Here is a 21,144-nt window from a genome sequence, read left to right on the forward strand (position 1 = left end):
GATTCAGTCTTACTAATGCAACAAATGAATAATGATACCTTCACAATTACTTTTCACAAAAACATTTGTAAATAATATGATTAAGGCGTTCAATTTAGCTTCCCAATTAAATTGTCTGCGTTGAATAATGAAACCATTCAAAGGTTTGTGTTGTTAAAACGCAATTGATTTCTATTACGATGCTGCTAACTATGATATGGATTTGCATATGCATGAGATCAAACTGCCTCTCAGAACTACAAGGATTAATTTCCGTCAGGGTGGAGAACCTCTGGCTTGAGCTTAATTCATTCAACTCTAGACAAATTTTGTAAAATTAAAAATCAATTGGTTACTTCTACCTACCACAATTAAGATTAACAAATAAACTCAGAAATTCCCCCAAACAGGCACTCTCATACATTGCTGGATGAAGTGTGAATAGGTATAATTGTGGCATAAATATCTAACAAAATTTAATATGCACATAACCTTTGACCCTGCAATTCCAGTCCTAAGAATATATCTGTGGGATAGATTACTAAACATGGAAAATGAGGTATACGTGAAGTTATTCAATTACAATATAGCAAAACATTAGGTACTACATGAGTATTCATTGACACGTGACTAGTTAAACAAATAGGAGACATCTATACCATAGAACACTATGTAGTCTTAGAAAGAAGTGAGGAAGCTTTTTATGTACTGATATGGACAACTCTCCAAGATACAGGTAGTAAAAAAAAGTAAGGTGCCTAACCATGTGTCTAGTACCATTTGTACCTACATAAAAAGAGAATCTCTTGGGGCCGACCGGGTGGTGTAGCAGTTAAGTTTGCACACCCTGCTTCGGCAGCCTGGGGCTCGTGAGTTCAGATCCCCGGCGCGGACCTGCACACCGCTCATCAAGCCATGCTGTCGCAGCATCCCACACACAAAGTAGAGGAAGATTGGCGTGGATGTTAGCTCAGTGACAATCTTCCTCAAGCAAAAAGAGGAAGATTGGCAACAGATGTTAGCTCAGGGCCAGTCTTCCTCATCAAAAAAAAAAAAAGAGAGAGAGAGAAAGAATCTTTCTAGAAATATCCACAAGCAAATGCCAATTCTGATCATCTCTGCAGAAGGGAATTGGAGCTGGTGGGGAGAAACAGAAGGAAGATGTGACAGAACAGTGACAACTACGAAAATACCTAGGGAACTCTGGTCCATTAAAGTTCTGAGTCAATAGTGTTATGAACACACACACTAAACTTAGGCTGCGTTAGTAGAAATAAAGTATCTAAAACGAGGGAGGTGACGTGCTGCTGTATTTCCCTTGAACTAGACCAAACCTGGAGTTTGGAGTCTGAGATTCAAACTTGAATATAGATACCCTACCAGAACAGTGCTTTTCAAAAGGTGATTTACAAACTAGTGCCACTCCTGGAACTGTTCCCAGTCCCAAGAATATAATTTCAGAAATTAAAGATAAGAGTTTAGTAATTTCTATAGCAATTCAACATCGACTTTTTTACTGTAACTATTTATTTAATAATCTTATATAACAATACTTAAGTAGCTTAGCATGTACTTTCAGGTATTATCAAGTGATTTTTCTGTGGAAAAGGGCATTGACATCAATTATTTAACAAGGTATGGACCCATTCAGGTTTTGTTGAATTCACCTGGTAAGTGGCACATGGCATGAGCCTCATATCTGTTGTTCAGGTAGGAACATGTTACAACCTGTGATATTTTAAGGTTGGTTTACCAGCTATAATCCAAGAGTGAAAAGTATGTAAGATCCAGAATCCATTTCTTTCATCAAAAGGTAATTTAAATTTCCATCAAAAGGTCACTTAAGGGCCAGCCCCGTGGCTTAGCGGTTAAGTGTGCGCACCCCGCTACTGGCGGGCTGGGTTCGGATCCCGGGCGCGCACCAATGCACCACTTCTCCGGCCATGCTGAGGCGGCGTCCCACATACAGCAACTAGAAGGATGTGCAACTATGACATACAACTATCTACTGGGGCTTTGGGGAAAATAACAAAAAGGAGGAGGATTGGCCATAGATGTTAGCTCAGAGCCAGCCTTCCTCAGCAAAAAAGAGGAGGATTAGCATGGATGTTAGCTCAGGGCTGATCTTCCTCACAAAAAAAAAAAAAAAAAAAAGATCACTTAAAAATTTAACAAGAATGTTACACAATAAACTGATAAAACTGTCTACAGGTGGAGAACTGAAGATGGATTTTTGAAAACACAACATTTGTTTAATTTTGGATACAAGTTGCAAATAAATATCTAGAGCTGAAATTGCCTTAAAACCTCTTCTATTGTCAACAAACCACTGTGAGATTGATTTTCTACTGTAAGTGCTTTAAAACCAAAACACAGAAACAGTTTTAATATGCATTATCTCCTGCAAGTAGCATTATCATCAGTACAACCAAGATGACATAAGTTAAGAAGCAAGAAGCTAGCTCATTGTCACAATAAAACAATATTGGCATAAGTGGTATTCGTTCAAAGTGACCACATAAGACTTTAATACAGGGAATTTCAGTCATAACTTTTTGTTCAGACACAATTGCAGAATGACAAAAAACTATCAGTTTAGTAGTAGTCTCTCTATTAATCCTATACCGATACTTTCAAAGAAGAATGTGTACAGTTTATGCGATTCTTTTCGTTTCCCCATGTTTATCCTGATTACATTTATTGAAATTTAATTTTATGTCCTAGCTTCTAATCCTTAAAATTTAGACTTGTGCTTCACATATCTTTTTAAATAATTTTTTCTATTAATTCATTTTTAATGATTTTACAAAAGTATCAGTCAGCAATGGATTGGAAATAAAGAAAAACTGATCGTTCACACAGATAGTCGGAAAAAAACTGGACCAGAGTACATGCAAAGTTTAGGAAGGAGAGTGGCGAAAGTCTTGAAACCATGTTCTTAGAGTAAACATGAAAAGAACTGGAACATTTAACCTGAGGATGTCTTCAAATAATTGAAAGACAATCGTGTAAAAGGAGAATTAGGTCTGTTCTGCTTACGCCCACAGTCTAAGGGAGTGAAAGCTGTAGAGTAACATTTTACTTCAAAATGAGGAAGACCTTTCCCAAATCTGAGCTGTCCCGATGACATCACCAACCTTGGAAAATAATAAGAATTCAGCTTAAGTTTTAAATTCTTATTATTGACAAACTCAATACAAGTTAACAATGAATTTAGCTGCCCATGAGGCCACTGTGTTCCTGGGCTTCAGTACAGCGGGGCAAACGCTCTGCCCTGCACTGGTCAGACTGTGCCTGGAGGACCATGGACAGTTCCCCGCTGGAAATTTTAAGAGAGAGGTCATCAAAATGCAATGGGTTCGGCATCACATGCTAGGATTAGACCCATAATAAAAATATTGATGTAATTATGCTATTTTAAATACTGTTTTCATTTATTTTCAGTGTGTTGAATGAACCTAAAGACACAGCATTGAAGACTTAATTATAGTTACAGAACAGAAGGCAAATATTACAAACTTTGACAATGTAAATACAATAATATAATAAAAATTGGGAAGAAGAAAAAGGGGAGTAAAAAGTAGGAGGCGTTAAATTCCTCATATTTCATAGCAGAAAGTCTAAAAACACTTATCTCAGATTGGTGAATCAGGAATAGAGATGTATTACTTTAAAGTCAATGGTAATTATCAAAAGTCAACGCAAGAGTGTAAAAGTGAGGCTAGAAGGGGAAGGAGAGAGGGTTTTAAATTTTTCTTTGGAGTCTTATGAACAGTCTTAATTTTTTATAATATGAGCAGATATTATTTTAGTGTTGATTTTCATTTTAATTTCTCACCCAGAAGTTAGAACTCACCCAAGCTCACAAATGATAAGAAATAAGGTTCAAGTAAGAAAAGTTTGAAAGACCTGGGCTGTTTAGCCAGAAGAAGAGACTTAGAAATCCATGATAAATAGTCTTCAAATACTTGAAGGGTAGCCATAAGAAAACGGATTTCCGTTTATTCTGTGAAGTTTCATTAAGATAGAACCAGGATAAGGACATGAATTATAGGGATTCTGATCTTGACTTGCTACAATGAAGAACCATCCAACAATTAGACAGCCCAGAGGAGGTGAACCTCGTTGTACAGTAGTGAGTTCCCTGCCTCTGGAGGAGTTCAAGGAAAAGCTGAACACTAGCTAACCAGGGGCATTTTAAAGATGATTCTTATTTCACGTAGAGAGTTAGATGATTTCAATTCTAAAAGACCTTAAGATCACTTCCAATGTTATGATTCTGAGATTGTAAAGAGATCTTTAATTTTTTTTTAGTAATTTATCCTGGCTAATAATTTCTCACTTTCACACTTCCATATGCCTGTAATCTTAACATAAGCATAAGTTTATTTTAATCCCTAGTTAAAAGTAAATAAGTAGGAAAAGGAAATAAAAATACTGAGCATCAGTTATGTACTGGGCTTATCCTGAGGACTTTATGTATATTATATCATTCAATCCTAACAATAATTGTAAGAGATAGATCTTTAAATTATTTTCCCATTTTACAAAGAAGAAACTGAGGTTCAAAGATGTAAAGTCAAATCACACAGCCAAATGATTCTGGAGCCTGGATAAAAACCCAAAAGCTTGGCCTCTTAGCCACTCTGCTCATCGTGTCTCTTATGCTCCTCTCTCTTACATACATGACTGCAGAATAACAAACAAAGAAAGCAGAAGGAGCATCTTTCCAAACCAGGCCTGCCTGATTCCAAAACCAGTATTCCTTCCTAGCTTCAATTCTAGCTATTAGAATTAAAGAAAATGTGAACAATATGAAGGAAAAGAAACGGTTTGAAATCTACTATGTAAGTTTAATTTCTGATCCACTGACTGGAATGTGCATAGTCCATGGGAAATGTGTGTGTGGCTTGTGTAGGTAAAGTGACTACTTTACTCAACACTGGACTATTTCAAGATAACTAAGAGAAAAGGTACCAATCTTTGATAGTTTTTAAAACATACTTCAATATTAACTACAAAGATTTTCAAATAATATGTTTTCCATATGTATAATAAATCACCTGGATTTTTATTTGGGAAATTTCCATAAAGTAACTTAAATAGAGTCAATAAGAAACTCAGAAAAGCTGCATTTGGTAGAATCAGCATCCTAGCCCTGCGGATACTTCTACATCTGCAGTCATTCTGGACTTCACTAATAAAGTAAGTTTCCTACCTCAAAAACAGAGCTTTAGAAAGCAATATGAGGACTCTTCCAGAGACCATTAATGTGTCAGTAAAACCACTTGACGGTATTTTTCAGTAGTAAATCTTTGGGGTCATAATCCTATGAATGAGCACTTTATTAAAGAACTTAAGTTTTTTATTGTCCATTTTTTTTTATAATTTTTATTATTTTGGCAGGAACTTCATCCCAAAGTGAATGTGTTTCCAAAGTCTGAACAACATTGCGTCAGTCATTTACAAGTAAAGACACTTATATAAGAAAAGGAATAAACTCTGTTTTTTCAATGTGCTCTTACAACACATTTTCATTTCCTACTGCTAATCTCCAGAAATGCATTTTTACAGGTAAATTTTAAAGTCTTCTTTTCAAGGCTTGGTAATTTAATAGCTACTATTTATGATTGAATTAAAGTTATTCATTCACTGAGGAAATTTGCATGGCTACTTATTGTTGTTGTTTCACTGATAAACAATCAGACTTGTATTAGGATGTAGCTGTGAATATACATGTAAAGGGGATTATTGATGAAAACATAATAATGTAATGACCAGGGTTCAAATCCCAGCTTTGCCACTTAATATCTGTGTGAACTTGAGCAAAGTACATACCATCTCTGAGCACTTAGCACAATGACTGAGCAAAGTATATAACCTCTTTGAGTACTTTAGCACAATGACTATGCTAATAGTAAGTGACTAACAAATGGTGACTATTATACTAATGATTGCTGATAGTATTAATGTAAAAAATCTGAGAGCCTTAAACTTCATTCAGAAAATTTACTGATAGGTAAAATATTGAAAGTGAAATTTTGAAGTAATTTTATGTATAATACAAAGCAAATGAGTAAATATTATTATTAGGATTCAAAAGATACTAATATAAAACAAAAGATATTAAGAAAAATCTAGAATATTACTTTTAATTAAAAATATCAGTATTAATTACTAAAAATGTATTTCCAGCTCTGTCCACTGAAAGAAATGATACTCCAATAGCAATGGGCACACCTAAAGCCTAAATCTTGGTTACTAAGCACCATTCCCCAGGAAAAGGAACAAAACGTCTGATTTAGTTCTGTGGTCTGAAAATTTTAAGTGAGGCTAAGATTTCATATTTATCAGAAAGCAAAGAAGTGTTGAAAAACTAAAGGAGTCAGGTTACAAAGTCACAGAGACCATCTCGAAGGGGCCCCTGCTGGCCAAATTTTGTGGATTTGAAGCACCAAAAAAAAGAATAATTGATTGTAACACAGTAAGTAAATAAAAGTCCAAGTGTCCATAGAACTGAAAAGAAAAGGAAAAAATAAAAATCTTTTCTTTACAGAGAATGTCAACTAGTAAGTAGAAGGAATGATAAAATTGGAGTATTACCATTTTGCCATGCCTGATGTAAATTAATCCAGGCAAGAATTGATGGATGATAACATTGCTAGGTAAAGTCATTGGGGAACAGAAATAAATGCCAATTATCATCCCACAAATACCTTACTTCACTGCAGAATTTTAAGATGACCTTTACTCTAAAGAGATGTGCAATCAAACTTAGTGTCAGGAACAAGGAACAATCTAACATTATTGGCCTCTGATGTGATGCAATGTGAAGTATGCAACTTTACCTTTGAAATATTCTTGCCAAAAATGTTTATCCTGAATCCAGTCCAGCCTCTAGATCCAAGTTTAAGTTTACAGGGTATAGAGAAACAAGTTGAGCAACATCATGAATAAACAATCAGACCACTGCTCTGGACTCTCAAAATTTAAAAAAAAAAATTATAAACGGCTATAAAAATAATCAGCAAATGCAATGAATGAACCTAGATTGGATCCCAATTTGGGGAAGAAAACAGCTATACAAGATATTCTTCCACAAAATGGTGAAGTGGTAAATTTGAATGTAGAAAGATACTACATGATTTTTGGTTATCTATTTCTGTATAACAAGTAGCCCCAAACTTACTGATTTAACACCACAAATATCCATCACCTCACAGTTTCTATGGGTTGGGAATCCGGACATGACTCAGCTGGGTGTTTCTGACTCAAGGTCTCTCATAAGGCTACAGTCAAGCTGTTGACCAGGGCTACAGTCATCTCAAGGCTCAACTGAAGGAAAGTTCACTCATGTGGTAGCTGATAGACCTCAGTTCCTGGTCACATGGGCCTCACAATGTGCTGCCTGAGTGTCCTCACCACATGGCAGATGGCTGCCCTCAAGAGCAATGACTCAAGAGAGACCAAGATAGTGCATCTAAGACAGAAGCCGCAGAGTTTTTATAACTCAATCTCAAAAGCAACATCCCATCACTCTGTCCTATTCGATTCACTAGAAGTGAGTCACTTAGTCCAGCCTACACACAAGGAGAGGGGAATTAAACTCCACCTCTCAAGGAGAGGAGTACCAAAAAACTTGTGGGCTTGAAAACCACCACAGATGATATAGTAGCATTATTGTTAACTTTTAGATGTGATAATGGTATTGTGATTACATAGGGAAATGTCCTTATTCTTAGGATACATATACTGAAGTAGTCAGAGACAATATATATGATGTCTGCAACCTATTTTCAAGTAGTTCTGCAAATGCATGTGTGTATGCATGTGTATGTGTATGTGTGTGTAAAAGTAATAAAGCAAATATAGCAGAATGCTAACAACTGTTGCATCTAAGTGGATGATAGATGGGTGTTCACTGTATTTCTTCACGCTTTCCATATATTTGAAATTTTTCATAAGAAAAAGTTGGAGAAAAATAATTTAGGATTGCTATGGACTGAACTGTGTCCCCTCAAAATTCCTATGTTAAATCCCTAACACCCAGTGTGATGGTGTTTGGAGATGGGGCCTTTGGGTGTTAATTAAGTTTAGATGAGGTCATGAGGTGGGGCCCTTTTGTTGGGATCAGTGCCCTAATAAGAAGAGACACCAAAGAGCTTGTCCGCTCTCTCTGCCATGTGAGGACACAGTGAGAAGGCGGGCATCTGCAAGCCAGGAAGAGAGCTCTCACCAAGAACCTTGATCTTGGTCTTCCCAGCCTCCAGAACTGTGAGAAATAAATATATATTGTTTAAGCCACCATCTGTGGCATTTTGTTATGGCAGGCCAAGCAGACACACCCAAGACAAGGGTATTGATATTCTTGGAGTTGCTTGATAAAATGATATAATCTTTGCTCTTTTCACAAAGCTAACATGTCAGGAGAAGAAGTTCAGTGGTAAGAAGCGTTTTTTGATGCAGGGAATCAAGGGGGGAAAATAGAAATTATTATCATGACTGTGGATCACTTTCACACTCCAGTTCCCCATCTCACCTCAGCTTGGCAGTAATGTCACTGTAGACATGGAAGGCCCAAAAGGAGTTCCCAAGAAGATGGCCCCTTTTACTGTATCCCACCAATTCCAGAATGTCCTTTAGCCTATGGGACACTGCTGGACCCTCACTCCTCAGGGAGCCTCCCTTTTTCAGCATTAGTCATTACCTAATTTTAAGCTCCATCTCTTTTACCACTTAATTGTGTCCTATTTATTTTATTAACTGGTTGCACTAGCTCACTTTTGCTTTTGGAAATTGATCATTATTATTGGTCCCATAGTTAGCTTCTTTGCCACGAAAGTTGAAAAATATAATTAAAGGATTATACAGTGTTAAAAAATATATATGGTATGAATTCTTATACTCAAACAGATTCTAGCCAATCTGAAAAGATCAAGCAGTTCATTGTACAAATAAAAGTTTAAAATTAAGAGATACTTCCCTTTGGCAATGTTTCTCAAAATTTCAATACCCATATCCTCTGACCCAGCAAGTGTACTTCTAGAATTTTGTCTTACTAATATATTCTCATACATGAGAAAAAATGTAAGATTATTCATAGCAGTCTTATTTATAATGATGTATAGTATATTACCAATTAAAAAAATAAAAAGAAAAATATAGTGTGCAGAGTACATTGTCATTTGTCAGAAATAAATAAGAAGGATAAGTATATGCATATATGCGTATGGAATATTTCTAGAAAGGTGTATAAGAAATTGTAAACAGAGGTTGCCTCTGAGGAGAACACTGGGTAGCTGGAGGAAGAGGGCAAGGGGAAGACTTTCCATCATATATTCTTGTTCCATTTAAAATTTCAGAGCCAGCCCTGATGGCCTAGTGGTTAAAGTCCCCTGCTCTCCGCTTCAGTGACCTGGGTTCATTTCCTGGTCATGGGACCACACCACCCATCTGTCAGTTGCCATGCTGTGGCAGCATCTCACATAGAAGAACTAGAAGGACTTATAACTAAGATATACAACCATGCTTGGGGCTTTGGGGAAAAGGAAAAAAAAGAGGAAATACTGGCAACAGAGGTTAGCTCAGGGCTAACCCTTCCCCACAAAAATATAAATAAATACATAAATAAAATTTTGTGTCTTGTGGATGCATTACTTATTTGTTAAAAAAATAAATTTCTGAATTTTAAAAATCCTTAGAATTGATTTGCAGCATCATGGTGGAGTAAGTTGTTCCCTTAGTCTCTCCCATTTAAGTTACAACTAAATGAACATTCATTAACCAACAGAGGATTCCCTGCACAGCACAACAAGACATCTGAGAGATCTACACAGTTCTACATCTGAAGGTAGCAGGACTGCATCCCCTGGAGGCAATAGAACTAGGTGAGTGCACCCCTCCTCATCCCCAGCAGCAGCAAGCCAGGTCGTGGATCCTCACACAACAGCCAGCACGACTGTAAAAGGAGGCGGGGACAGCTTGCCCTGTGCAAACAATTTCAGAACTGCAGCCCGGCCTGCAGGAGTGCCCACCATGCTATGGTGGCCCCACCGGTGGGAAGGCTCTACACCAAGTGGGGACAGCTCAGCCCCCACAAAGGCAGCTGGCCACGAGTGCAGCACAGGCAAGAAGGCTTCCCACCCACTCAGAAGGCGCCCCTATCCAAGGGGCACAGCAGCCCATGGGATCCACTGAGTGGCAACTCAGTGCCCACATTGGTGTCCCTCCCCCCAGCACAGCACAGGTGAGAACATGCCTTGGCTGCTCAGAAGGCACCCCACCTGTGAAGCACAGTAGCCCAGGGGACCCACTGAGTGATGGTTCAGCCCCTGTGTAGGCACCCCTCCCACCTAGCACACAGCAGCTCAGCCAGTCCCATGCCAAGCACAGAAGCCCCGCCCACAGTGCCCAAACCACCTGCCCAGTACAGAGGCTCTGCCCACATGAGTGCAACCTCCGCAGCAGCTGCAGCCAGCCCAGGCAAATGCAGAGTAGTCCTACCCACCCAACTTCCAGCAGATGGGGAAGGATCACAAAACATGGCTCCTCCTGGTCCCAGCAGTGGCAAGTAGAATCTGCAACCTGATACTACCACAAATATACCAGCAAAGGATAAATTCATCAAACAACATAAAGAACTACAGTAACACTTCATAACAGAAGAAAAATGACAAGACTTCAGAAACCAATCCTGAAGTCACAGAAATTTACAATCTAAATGATAGAGAATTCAAAATAGTTGTCGTAAAGAAACTCAAAGAGTTACAAGAAAACTCAGAAAGACACTTCAATGAGCTCAGGAATAAAATTAATGAGCAGAAGGAATACTTCACCAAAGAGATTGAAACTCTAAAAACAAAAAACAGAAATTCTGGATATGAAGAACACAATTAATGAGATAAAAGGTAATCTAGAAACCATAAAAAACAGAGCTGATGTTATGGAGAACAGAATTAGTGAATTAGAGAACAGAAATATAGAAATGCTTCAGGTGGAGAACCAAAGAGAACTACGATTTAAATAAATGAAAGAATTCTTTAAGAAATATCTGACTCAATTAGGAAAAGCAACATAAGGATTATAGGTATTCTAGAGGGAGAAGAGTGGGAGAAAGTAGCAGAGAGCTTGTTCAAAGAAATAGTAGAGAACCTCCCAAACTTGGAGAAGGAGCTGGAATTACAAGTAAAAGAGGCCAATAGAACTCTTAATTACATCAATGCACAAAGAGCCTCTCCAAGGCATATATTAGTAAAACTGGCAAAAGTCGATGACAAAGAAAACATATTAAGGGCAGCAAGGCAGAAGAAAATAATGTACAAAGGAACTCCTATCAAGCTTTCGGCAGATTTCTCGGCAGAAACCTTACAGGCTAGGAGAGAATGGAATGATATATTCAACATACTTAAAGGCAAAAATTTTCCACCAAGAATACTCTATCTAGTGAAACTATCCTTCAGATATGATGGAGAAATAAAAGCTTTCCCAGACAGACAAAAGCTGAGGGAGTTCTCACCACCAGACCTCTCTTACAAGAAATGATCAAGGATGCCCTCATACCTGAAACAAAAAGCAAAGGTTTACAAAGCTTTTAGCAAGAAGATAGTCAGACAAAATCACAAAATTGCAGCTCTCTATCAGAACAGGTTAGCAAACAATTTAACATAAAAGATAAAGGGAAGGAAAGCATCAAAAATAACTATAAATGCTTCAGTTTAGTCACAAACTCACAACACAAAACAGAATAATTTGTGATAACAATAACTCAGAAAGGGAAGAGGATGAAGACGGAACTTGCTTAGGCTAATGGAGATAAGAGGCTATCAGAAAATGGACTATCTCACCTATGAGATCTTTTACACACACTTCATGGTAACCACTAAACAAAGAATCGGAATAGAGCCACAAATCATAAATAAAGAGAAAACCACCAAATTGAAATGGCAGTCAGAAATACAAGGGAAGAGAAACAATAGAAATATAGAACAACTAGCTAATAGCCTTAATATAAATAATCACTCTAACTGTAAACGGATTGAATTCTCCAATCAAAAGAAACAGTGGCTGGATGGATTAAAAAACAAGACCCAACAATGTTCTGCCTCCAGGAAACATGTCTCAGCTCTAAAGACAAACACAGGCTCAGAGTGAAGGGATGGAAGATGATACTGCAAGTAAATGGCAAACAAAAGAAAGCAGGTGTTGCCATACTTATATCAGACAAAACCGACTTCAAAATAAAAAATACAATGAGAGACAAAGAGGGGCAGTATATAACGAATAAAAGGGACATTCCACCAAGAGGACATAACACTTATGAATATATATGCACCTAACACAGGAGTACCAAAGTATATAAAGCAACTACTAACAGACCTAAAGGGAGAAATTGACAGCAACACAATAATAGTAGGGGACCTCAACATCCTACTTACATCAATGGATAGATCATCCAGACAGAAAGTCAACAAGGAAACAGTGGCCTTAAATGAAACACTAGACCAGATGGACTTAATAGATATATACAGACTATTCCAACCAAAAACAACAAAATATACATTTTCTCAGATGCACACAGAACATTCTCAAAGAGAGACCATATGTTGGGAAATGAGGCAAGCCTCAATAAATTTAAGAAGATTGAAATCATATCAAGCATCTTTTCCCACCACAATGCTATGAAACTAGAAATCAGCTATAAGAAAAAAGCCAGGAAAGCCACAAATATGTGGAGAGTAAACAACATGCTACTGAACAACCATTAGATCAATGGAGAAATCAAAAAATACCTGGAGACAAATGAAAATGAAAATACAACATACCAACTCTTATGAGATGCAGCAAAAGCAGTCCTAAGTGGCAAATTTATAGCCATTTAGGCCCACCTCAACAAGCAAGAAAAATCTCAAATAAGCAATCTTAAACTACAGCTAACAGAACTACAAAAGATGAACAAAGCCCAAAGTAAGCAAAAGGAGGAAAACAAAAAATTAGAGCAGAAATAAATAGAATAGAGACTAAAGCAACAGTAGAAAGGATCAATGAAACTGAACTTATTCTTCAAGAAGATAAACAAAATTGACAAACTCAGCCAGACTCACTAAGAAAAAAAGACAGAAGGCTCAAATAAACAAAATTAAAAATGAAAGAGGAGAAATTACAATGGATACTACAGAAATACAAAGGATAATAAGAGAATCCAATGAAAATCTATATGCCAACAAATTGGATAACCTAGAAGAAAAGGATAAATTCTTAGACTCATACAACCTCCCAAAACTGAATCAAGAAGAAATAGAGAATATGAATAGACCAATAACAAGTAAAGAAATTGAAACAGTAGTCAAAAACCTCCCAAAAAACAAAAGTCCAGGACCAGATGGCTTCTCTGGAGAATTCTACCAAACAGTCAAAGAATATTTAATACCTACCCTTCTCAAAGTATTCCAAAAAATCAAAGAAGGTGTAATGCTTCCTAACCCATTCTATGAGGCCAACATTACCCTGATACCAAAACCAGATAAAGACAACACAAAGAAGGAAAATTACAGGCCAATATCACTGATGAACATAGAGGCAAAAATCCTCAACAAAATATTGGCAAAATATTGGCAATACATTAAAAGGATCATACACCATGAACAAGTGGGATTTATACCAGGGATGCAGGGATGGTTCAACATCTGCAAACCAATCAATGTGATACACCACATTAACAAAATGAAGAGTAAAAATCACATGATCATCTCAATAGATGCAGAGAAGGCATTTGACAAGATCCAACATCCGTTTACAATAAAAACTCTCAATAAAATGGATATAGAAGGAAAGTACCTCAACGTAATAAAGGCCATATATGACAAACCCACAGCCAACATCATACTTAATGATGAAAAACTGAAAGCCATCCCTCTGAGAACAGGAACAAGACAATGGTGCCCACTTTTGCCACTCTTATTTAACATAGTACTGGAGGTTTTGGCCAGAGCAATCAGGCAAGTTTTCCTGTACCTTCTAAAAGGTATCAAATTGGAAAGGAAGAAGGGAAACTCTCGCTGTTTGTGGATGACATGATTCTATATATGTAGAAAACACTAAAGAATCCACCAGAAAATTATTAGAAATAATCAACAACTACAGCAAAGTTGCAGGGTAAAAAAATGTACTTAGAAAAATCAGTTGCATTTCTATACACTAATAATGAACTAGCAGAAAGAGAAGTCAAGAATACAATCCCATTTACAGTTGCAACAAAAAGAAAAATATATTTAGGGATAAATTTAACCAAGGAGGTGAAAGACCTATACACTTAAAACTATAAAACATTATTGAAAGAAATTTAAGACATGAAGAAATGAAAAGACATCCCATGCACATGGATTGGAAGAATAAACATAGTTAAAATGTCCATATTACCTCAAGCAATCTACAGATTTAATGAAATCCCAATCAGAATCCCAATGACATTCTTCATAGAAATAGAACAAAGAATCCTAAAATTTATATGGAACAACAAAAGAGCCCCAATAGCCAAAGCAATCCTGAGAAAAAAGAACAAAGCTGGAGGCATCACAATCCCTGACTTCAAAATATACTACAAAGCTATAGTAATCAAAACAGCATGGTTTTGGCACAAAAACAGACACACAGATTAATGCAACAGAACTGAAAGCCCAGAAATAAAACCACATATCTACGGACAGCTAATTTTTGACAAAGGAGCCAAGAACATACCATGGAGAAAGGAAAGTCTCTTCAATAAATGGTGATGGGAAAACTGGACAGGTACATACAAAAGAATGAAAGTACACTGTTATCTAACACCATGCACAAAAATTGACTCAAAATGGATTAAAGACTTGAATGTAAGACCTGAAAACATAAAGCTCCTAGAATAAAATATAGGCAGTACACTCTTTGACATGAGTCTTAGCATCTTTTCAAATACTATGCCTACTCTGGTAAGGGAAACAAAAGAAAAAATAAACAAATGAAACTACATCAGACTAAAAACCTTCTGCAAGGCAAAGGAAACCATGAACAAAACGAAAAGACAACACACCAACTGGGAGAAAATACTTGCAAATCATATATCCAACAAAGAGTTAATTTCCAAAATATATAAAGAACTCAACAACAAAGAAACAAGCAATCCGATCAAAAAATGGGCAGAAGATATGAACAGACATTTTTCCAAAGAAGATACACAGATGTCCAACAGGCACATGAAAAGATCTTCAACATCACTAATTATTAGGGAAATGCAAATCAAAACTACAATGAGATATCACCTTACACCTGTCAGAATGACTATCATTACCCAGACAAAAAATAACAAATGTTGGAGATGATGTGGAGACAAGGTAATCCACATACACTGCTGGTGGGAGTGCAAACTGGTGCAGCCACTATGGAAAACAGTATGGAGATTCCTCAAAAAATTAAGACTAGAACTACCATACAATCCAGCTATTCCACTCCTGGGTATTTATCCAAAGATCATGAAAACACAAATGTGTAAAGATGTACGCACCCCTATGTTCATTGCAGCATTATCCACAACAGCCAAGACTTGAAAGCAACATAGGTGCCCATCAAGGGACGAATGGATAAAGAAGATGTGGTATATATACACAATGGAATACTACTCAGCCATAAGAAAAGATGAAATCTTTCCATGTGTGACAATGTGGATGGACCTTGAGTATTATGCTAAGCGAAATAAGTCAGGGGGAGAAAGCCAAATACTGTATTATCTCACTCAGAAATAGAAGATGAAAACAACAAACAAACACATAGATACAGAGATTAGATTGGTGGTTACCAGACAGAAAAGGGAAAGGGAGGAGGGCAAAGGGGGTGACTAGGCACATATATATGGTGATGGATTGTAATTTGTCTTTGGGTGGTGAACATGATGTAATCTACACAGAAATCAAAATACAATGATGTACACCTGAAATTTATATGTTATAAACCAATGTTAATAAAAAAATTCAAAGAGCTTTATGCACCGCTATGTTCATTGCAGCATTATTCACAACAGCCAAGACGTGGAAGCAACCCAAGCTCCCATCAGCTGATGAATGGATAAAGAAGATGTATATATACACAATGGAATACTACTCAGCTATAAAAAAGACAAAATCGTCCCATTTGCAAGAACATGGATGGACCTTGAGAGTATTATGTTAAGGGAAATAAGCCAGACAAAGGCAAACACCATGTGATTTCACTCATGTGTGTAAAATAAACAAACACGTGGATAAAGAGAACAGATTACTGGTTACCAGAGGGTAAGGGGCTGGGGGGTGGGCTAAAGGGGTAAAGGGGCACATATTTATGGTGGTGGATAAAAATTAGACTAATGATGGTGAGCACGATGCAGTTTATACAGAAACTGATATGTAATAATGAACACCTGAAATTACGTAATGTTATAAACCAATATGACCTCAATACAATAATTGAAAAAAGAAACCCTTAGAGTTTAACTAAAGTAAGACATATTCTCTACAAACTCTTTATTTTTAAGTGTTTTGTACTTTTTTTTTTCTAATTAGAAAAAACTGTGTATCAGATGGCCTGTACAGGTCCCTGAGCCCCACGCTCCCCCAGCCCTCCTGCTGAAAGCAGCCTTTTGAAATCGTGGTCAATAACGCTGGGTCAATAATGTGGGGTGTGCTCACCCACATCTGTTTGTCAATTTCTGCTCCATAAACACGATCACAGATGCACACACACACTCCGTATACTGTACCTGGTTCAGCTTATCCTTCTCTTCAATGCAGGAGGCTGCTTTTTTCTGCTCTCTGTTCACTTCTGAAACCAGCCTCATGATCGTTTCTCTGCTAGCTTTTGCCTCCATCTCATGGACATTTATAGTCTCTTCAAGAGTAATGATTTGTCCTTTCGCAAATGCATTTTCCTTGCACAGCTCTCTTAGCTGAAGAGAAAGCAATTACAGCCGTCCTGTAAAAATTAACAATTTCATACCACTTTCTCTAAGCAACTCTGATCTATATACCCCAATGCCTGCATTATCATACGAAAATAGTAAAAGCGCTAACCCTCCATCCACTCAAAAGACCACATTTTCAAAGGCAGCCTCCAACCTCTGCTGTTATGTGCAAACCTGGCGGTCAAATTAAAACTAATCAAAAGGTAGCTACAAGGTAACAATGATGAGAGTTCAGCCAAAAGTTTCCCAACAGAACAGGCATCAGCAAGCCCCTGGCTGCTAAATAACGAAGGAGAAGCAACGTTCTACAGAGGTTACAGCAAGTGAGGAAACAAGAAAGTTCTATTCAGGCCACATCCACTAGCACCAGCTGTGTGCAAGGTGCTACCCGGCTGGGGTGGGTCGGGGGAAGACAGAGAAGAAGACAGGACTCTTTTTAAAAAGTAAAAAATCTTTCTAATTAATATAAGCCTAGAAAAATCCTAAATAATATGCTCAAACAGTGGTTATCATTGGGATTAGCAGGGCTTTCGTGCTCTATGCTGTACATTTGAGTTGTTAAGTGGGAGTATTAATAAGATTTGTAAGATTTACAAGGAGAGAAAATAAAATCAGTTTATTTTAACTGATTCTTGGCTTCTTGGCACCAGGGAACCAGTCATGCAGATGAGTTCACTCTATAAGCCCATGAGGACGCTATAGGAAGACCTGAAATTCCACATTTGCGTTACGACTGTCTGTAGAAGTGACAAATCTTTCAGCCTCGTGGCGCCAACATGGTACCCTGCTGCGACTCAGGGCTGCTCTCTCTCTCATGAACACTTTTCCTCATATGTGTATGCTTACTCTCCAACATCCTTTGCAAGTCCCCACCTCAGAGGGCACTCCTCAGCCCGTTTACCTAAACTAGCATCCCACGCCTCTGACTGCTTCACTCTCTGTCCCCGCATCCTGATTTGTTTTCCCTTGTTACACCTGTCACTATGAGGGATAATATTAGATATTTGTTTATTTCCTCTCCATCTTTACCCCCTGATAATGAAAGCTCTAGTAGGGCACAGACTTAGTCTTGTCTCACTCACTGCTGTATCCCCAGAACCCAGAATAGTGTCTAGCATATAGTGGTCACTTGCTAAATATTTGGGAAATTAATGAATAAATGTCAGATAAGTTCTTAAGAATGCCTCCTTTTCCGCCGTGGTTCCTTGGGAGTGTGTGCACATGTGTTTATAAGGACTGGAAAATTGAAGGAATGGCTTTGAAATTGAAGGAGTGATTTTGGTCCACTTCTCAAGGGAACACCTAGTGAGTGTTGATCAAGACAGCAGCCTTCTTGCTCCAGTGATTTTTTTTTTAAAGCCAGGCACCTGTTCAATTGATGGGGATGCTAAAGCTCTATGGTCTTAGTATCTGTTTTAAAATACACATTCTATTATTATTCACATATGGTGAGGCCAATAGATCAGGAGACAGTTGCCATTGCAAAGATAGTCTGTTAATCACAGTTTCCAAGAGGAGGGGGCACCCATGCCATGCAGGGCCACATGGGGAGCACCAGAGCCAGTCAAGAGACAGGAGGAGCAAGGGGAAAACGTGTGTTCCACAGGAAGGAATGGGCAAGGCTGGGTAAGCAGGCTTGGGATTGGCTAGTTTGACTAATTTCAGCAGGCTCTGGAGTGTAGGAGCTGTCCCTAGTTGTCTGGTACCTGGCCCTGGGGTGATCAGAGCAGGTGGCTAGTGGCCCAGAGTGTGAGAGCCTGATAGAAGCAGCAGTTGGGGTGTGGGCTCTGGATTGCATATGAAAGCCATGCTCCCTGGAGAGTCATTTCTAGGAACTGGCTGACCCTGGGAGTGGAGCAGCAGTCTCTCCTGGGTCAGCAAGGCCCCGGCTGTGAAAGCATTAGAAATGCAGAAAATAAAAAGGCATGATTAATACAATATCAACACCCAGATTAGCATCTGCAGATCATCTCTGATGTGGGAAAGGGTGTTGTGAAAGAAGGAGCTTCTTAATTCCATTTTCCTTTCCCCACAACTTGGCTTTAAAGACAATCCCCCAAACTATACTGGGAAGTGGACTTTTACAGGCAGGCTCCTGGTCACATGTTAGCAACTGGGAGGAGGAGGAGATGCACCCATCACCCTCGAGGGTATCAGGCAGACTCTAGGCCTGAGCTACCAAAACCTATCCGTGAAGTAGACACTTCCAGAAGTAAGACGAAATCATTTTGCAGCTTTCAGAGAGTACTTGGGAAACTTACTAATAAACCACTGAGAAGTGGCCTTTAAGAATGGCTGCATGGGAATCTGTCAGGCAGCAAGGATACAAACGGTGCGTAGATGACAAGATATGGTGAGTGCTCAAACACTTTCAGTCACCCTAATGAACCACTATGGGCCAAGTGAATTATTCAATTGATATAATTAATTTCCATCTTAATGGCAACCTACCATTAAAGTAGGATTTTCATTATTTGGTTTTAATGTAAAATTAAAAAGTACTATAGAACTAATCATAACCTTATACTCAATAAGTATCCCCAAAATGACACACAGCTGGTTTTGATTTTGGTCGTGTGTGTGTGTGTTTCTGTCTGTAACTAAAACAAACAAAAAAAACTTCCTAAAATACATTGTTAAAATGAATAATTAATTATATTTGATAACCTAAATATATTGTAGAGAAAACAATTAATCTGGAGAATAATTAACCCCAAATAATGCTAGAAAGGATCTTGGAATTGAGGCTCAGAGAGGTGATATCGTTTGTCCCAGGTCACACAGTCAATTAATGCTACACTTGGGCCACTGTCCCGTTCTCCTGCCGCCCCCAGACTCAAACACAACTCTTCCTTTCATGGCACATGTCAGAATGACCACTTAATTTATAGTCTTTTTAATTTGCATACAAACACCTTTAGAATTAAATCTTCATCTGATGCCTCTTCATTCTTCTTGTCTGGATCTAAGCAATCATGAAGTTGAGCTAGAAATTCCTCATGTTTCCTGCAATTTGTTGAGATTTGATTCTTATTCTTCTCGTTTTCCTTTAAACACATTCTATCAGGCGATAACAAATAAGTCAAGTTTTAACACTATAGAATATTAACATTCATCAAAGTTCAGAACTCAAGCTCTCAGTGGGGAATAACCAACCATCATTTTCAACATAACACAGTTTCCCAGACACAGAACACATCATTATCATGCAAGCCCTGTACGAGATGGAAAAAACTGGAAGCAATTCTGGGCACCGATACTTTACAGAAATGTAGTGCAATCTTCATGGCATCTTAGATCTAGTAACAGCAAGGGAGACAGACTCTTTGCCTCCTGTCCCCGATCTTTTAGGATCTGCAGAAGTGGCACGTAGGCCTCTAGATCACACATGAAGCCATATAGTCATGGGTCTCTGTTGGGTCCCCAAGAAGAAGAAGAACAGTACCACTACATTGGTTCTAGGGGACCATGCTTTCTTTTATTTTCAAACATTATACAGTGATCTATAAAGGTTAGTTAGGCATTCCCTGGCTCATGGTCAAGCATAACTATAATAAAAAAAAAATACATCAAGAGCAAGAGTTGTTCCCACCTCTGGAAAAAAGACATGCTCAATCACCAGCAAAGATCGTCATCAGTTTGCATACACCCAGAGTTTTTGAAAAATATTGGAATGGGCCAATCAAGGAAAATCTTCAATTTATGCTCTGCTCTGAATATTTGATTTCAAATCTCAGATAGGTTTGCTGAAATAGCATGGTCTATTTTTAACGCTTTAAATGTTAAAGACTAAGAGATCATCAAAAAATGGACATATTTTAAAGGAAAATTAGAATCATTTCAGTAATTTGGTATCATTTTTTCAGTACCCTACATAATAAACATGATTATCACTTTTCCTTTTTGCCATGTTGAGTGTTTATTGGAAATTCTTTCACTCTATTCAAAGATTAACAAAGCATGTAATTGCATATACTCAAAAACATATCATATTTCCATTTAGAAAAATGTATAACAATAAAAGACCAATGTCAATATATCTCTAAATTCTTCTTTTCAGCATATGAAAGGTAACATTTACTTCTGACTCAGGAAAGGCGCAGTGAATGCTATAGCTCTTATTGAGTAACATATATGATTTCAACCCCCAGATTTCAATCTTACTTCTCCATTCCAGAGGTCTCTAAACTATTTCCACTTTTATT

General features: G+C 37.8%; 1 protein-coding gene across 1 annotated transcript in view; it reads right to left on the reverse strand.

Annotated features, from left to right (window-relative positions):
* Positions 1-21,144, reverse strand: part of CCDC170 (coiled-coil domain containing 170) — a 92,729-nt gene that overhangs the window by 36,965 nt on the left and 34,620 nt on the right. The window contains 2 exon segments of the mRNA XM_058534287.1: positions 16,739-16,924; positions 19,855-19,999. Of these exon segments, the coding sequence (XP_058390270.1) occupies positions 16,739-16,924; positions 19,855-19,999 (331 nt within the window).

This window comes from Diceros bicornis, chromosome 39 (genome assembly GCF_020826845.1).
Source record: "Diceros bicornis minor isolate mBicDic1 chromosome 39, mDicBic1.mat.cur, whole genome shotgun sequence".
In the NCBI taxonomy this organism is placed as follows: Eukaryota; Metazoa; Chordata; class Mammalia; order Perissodactyla; family Rhinocerotidae; genus Diceros; species Diceros bicornis.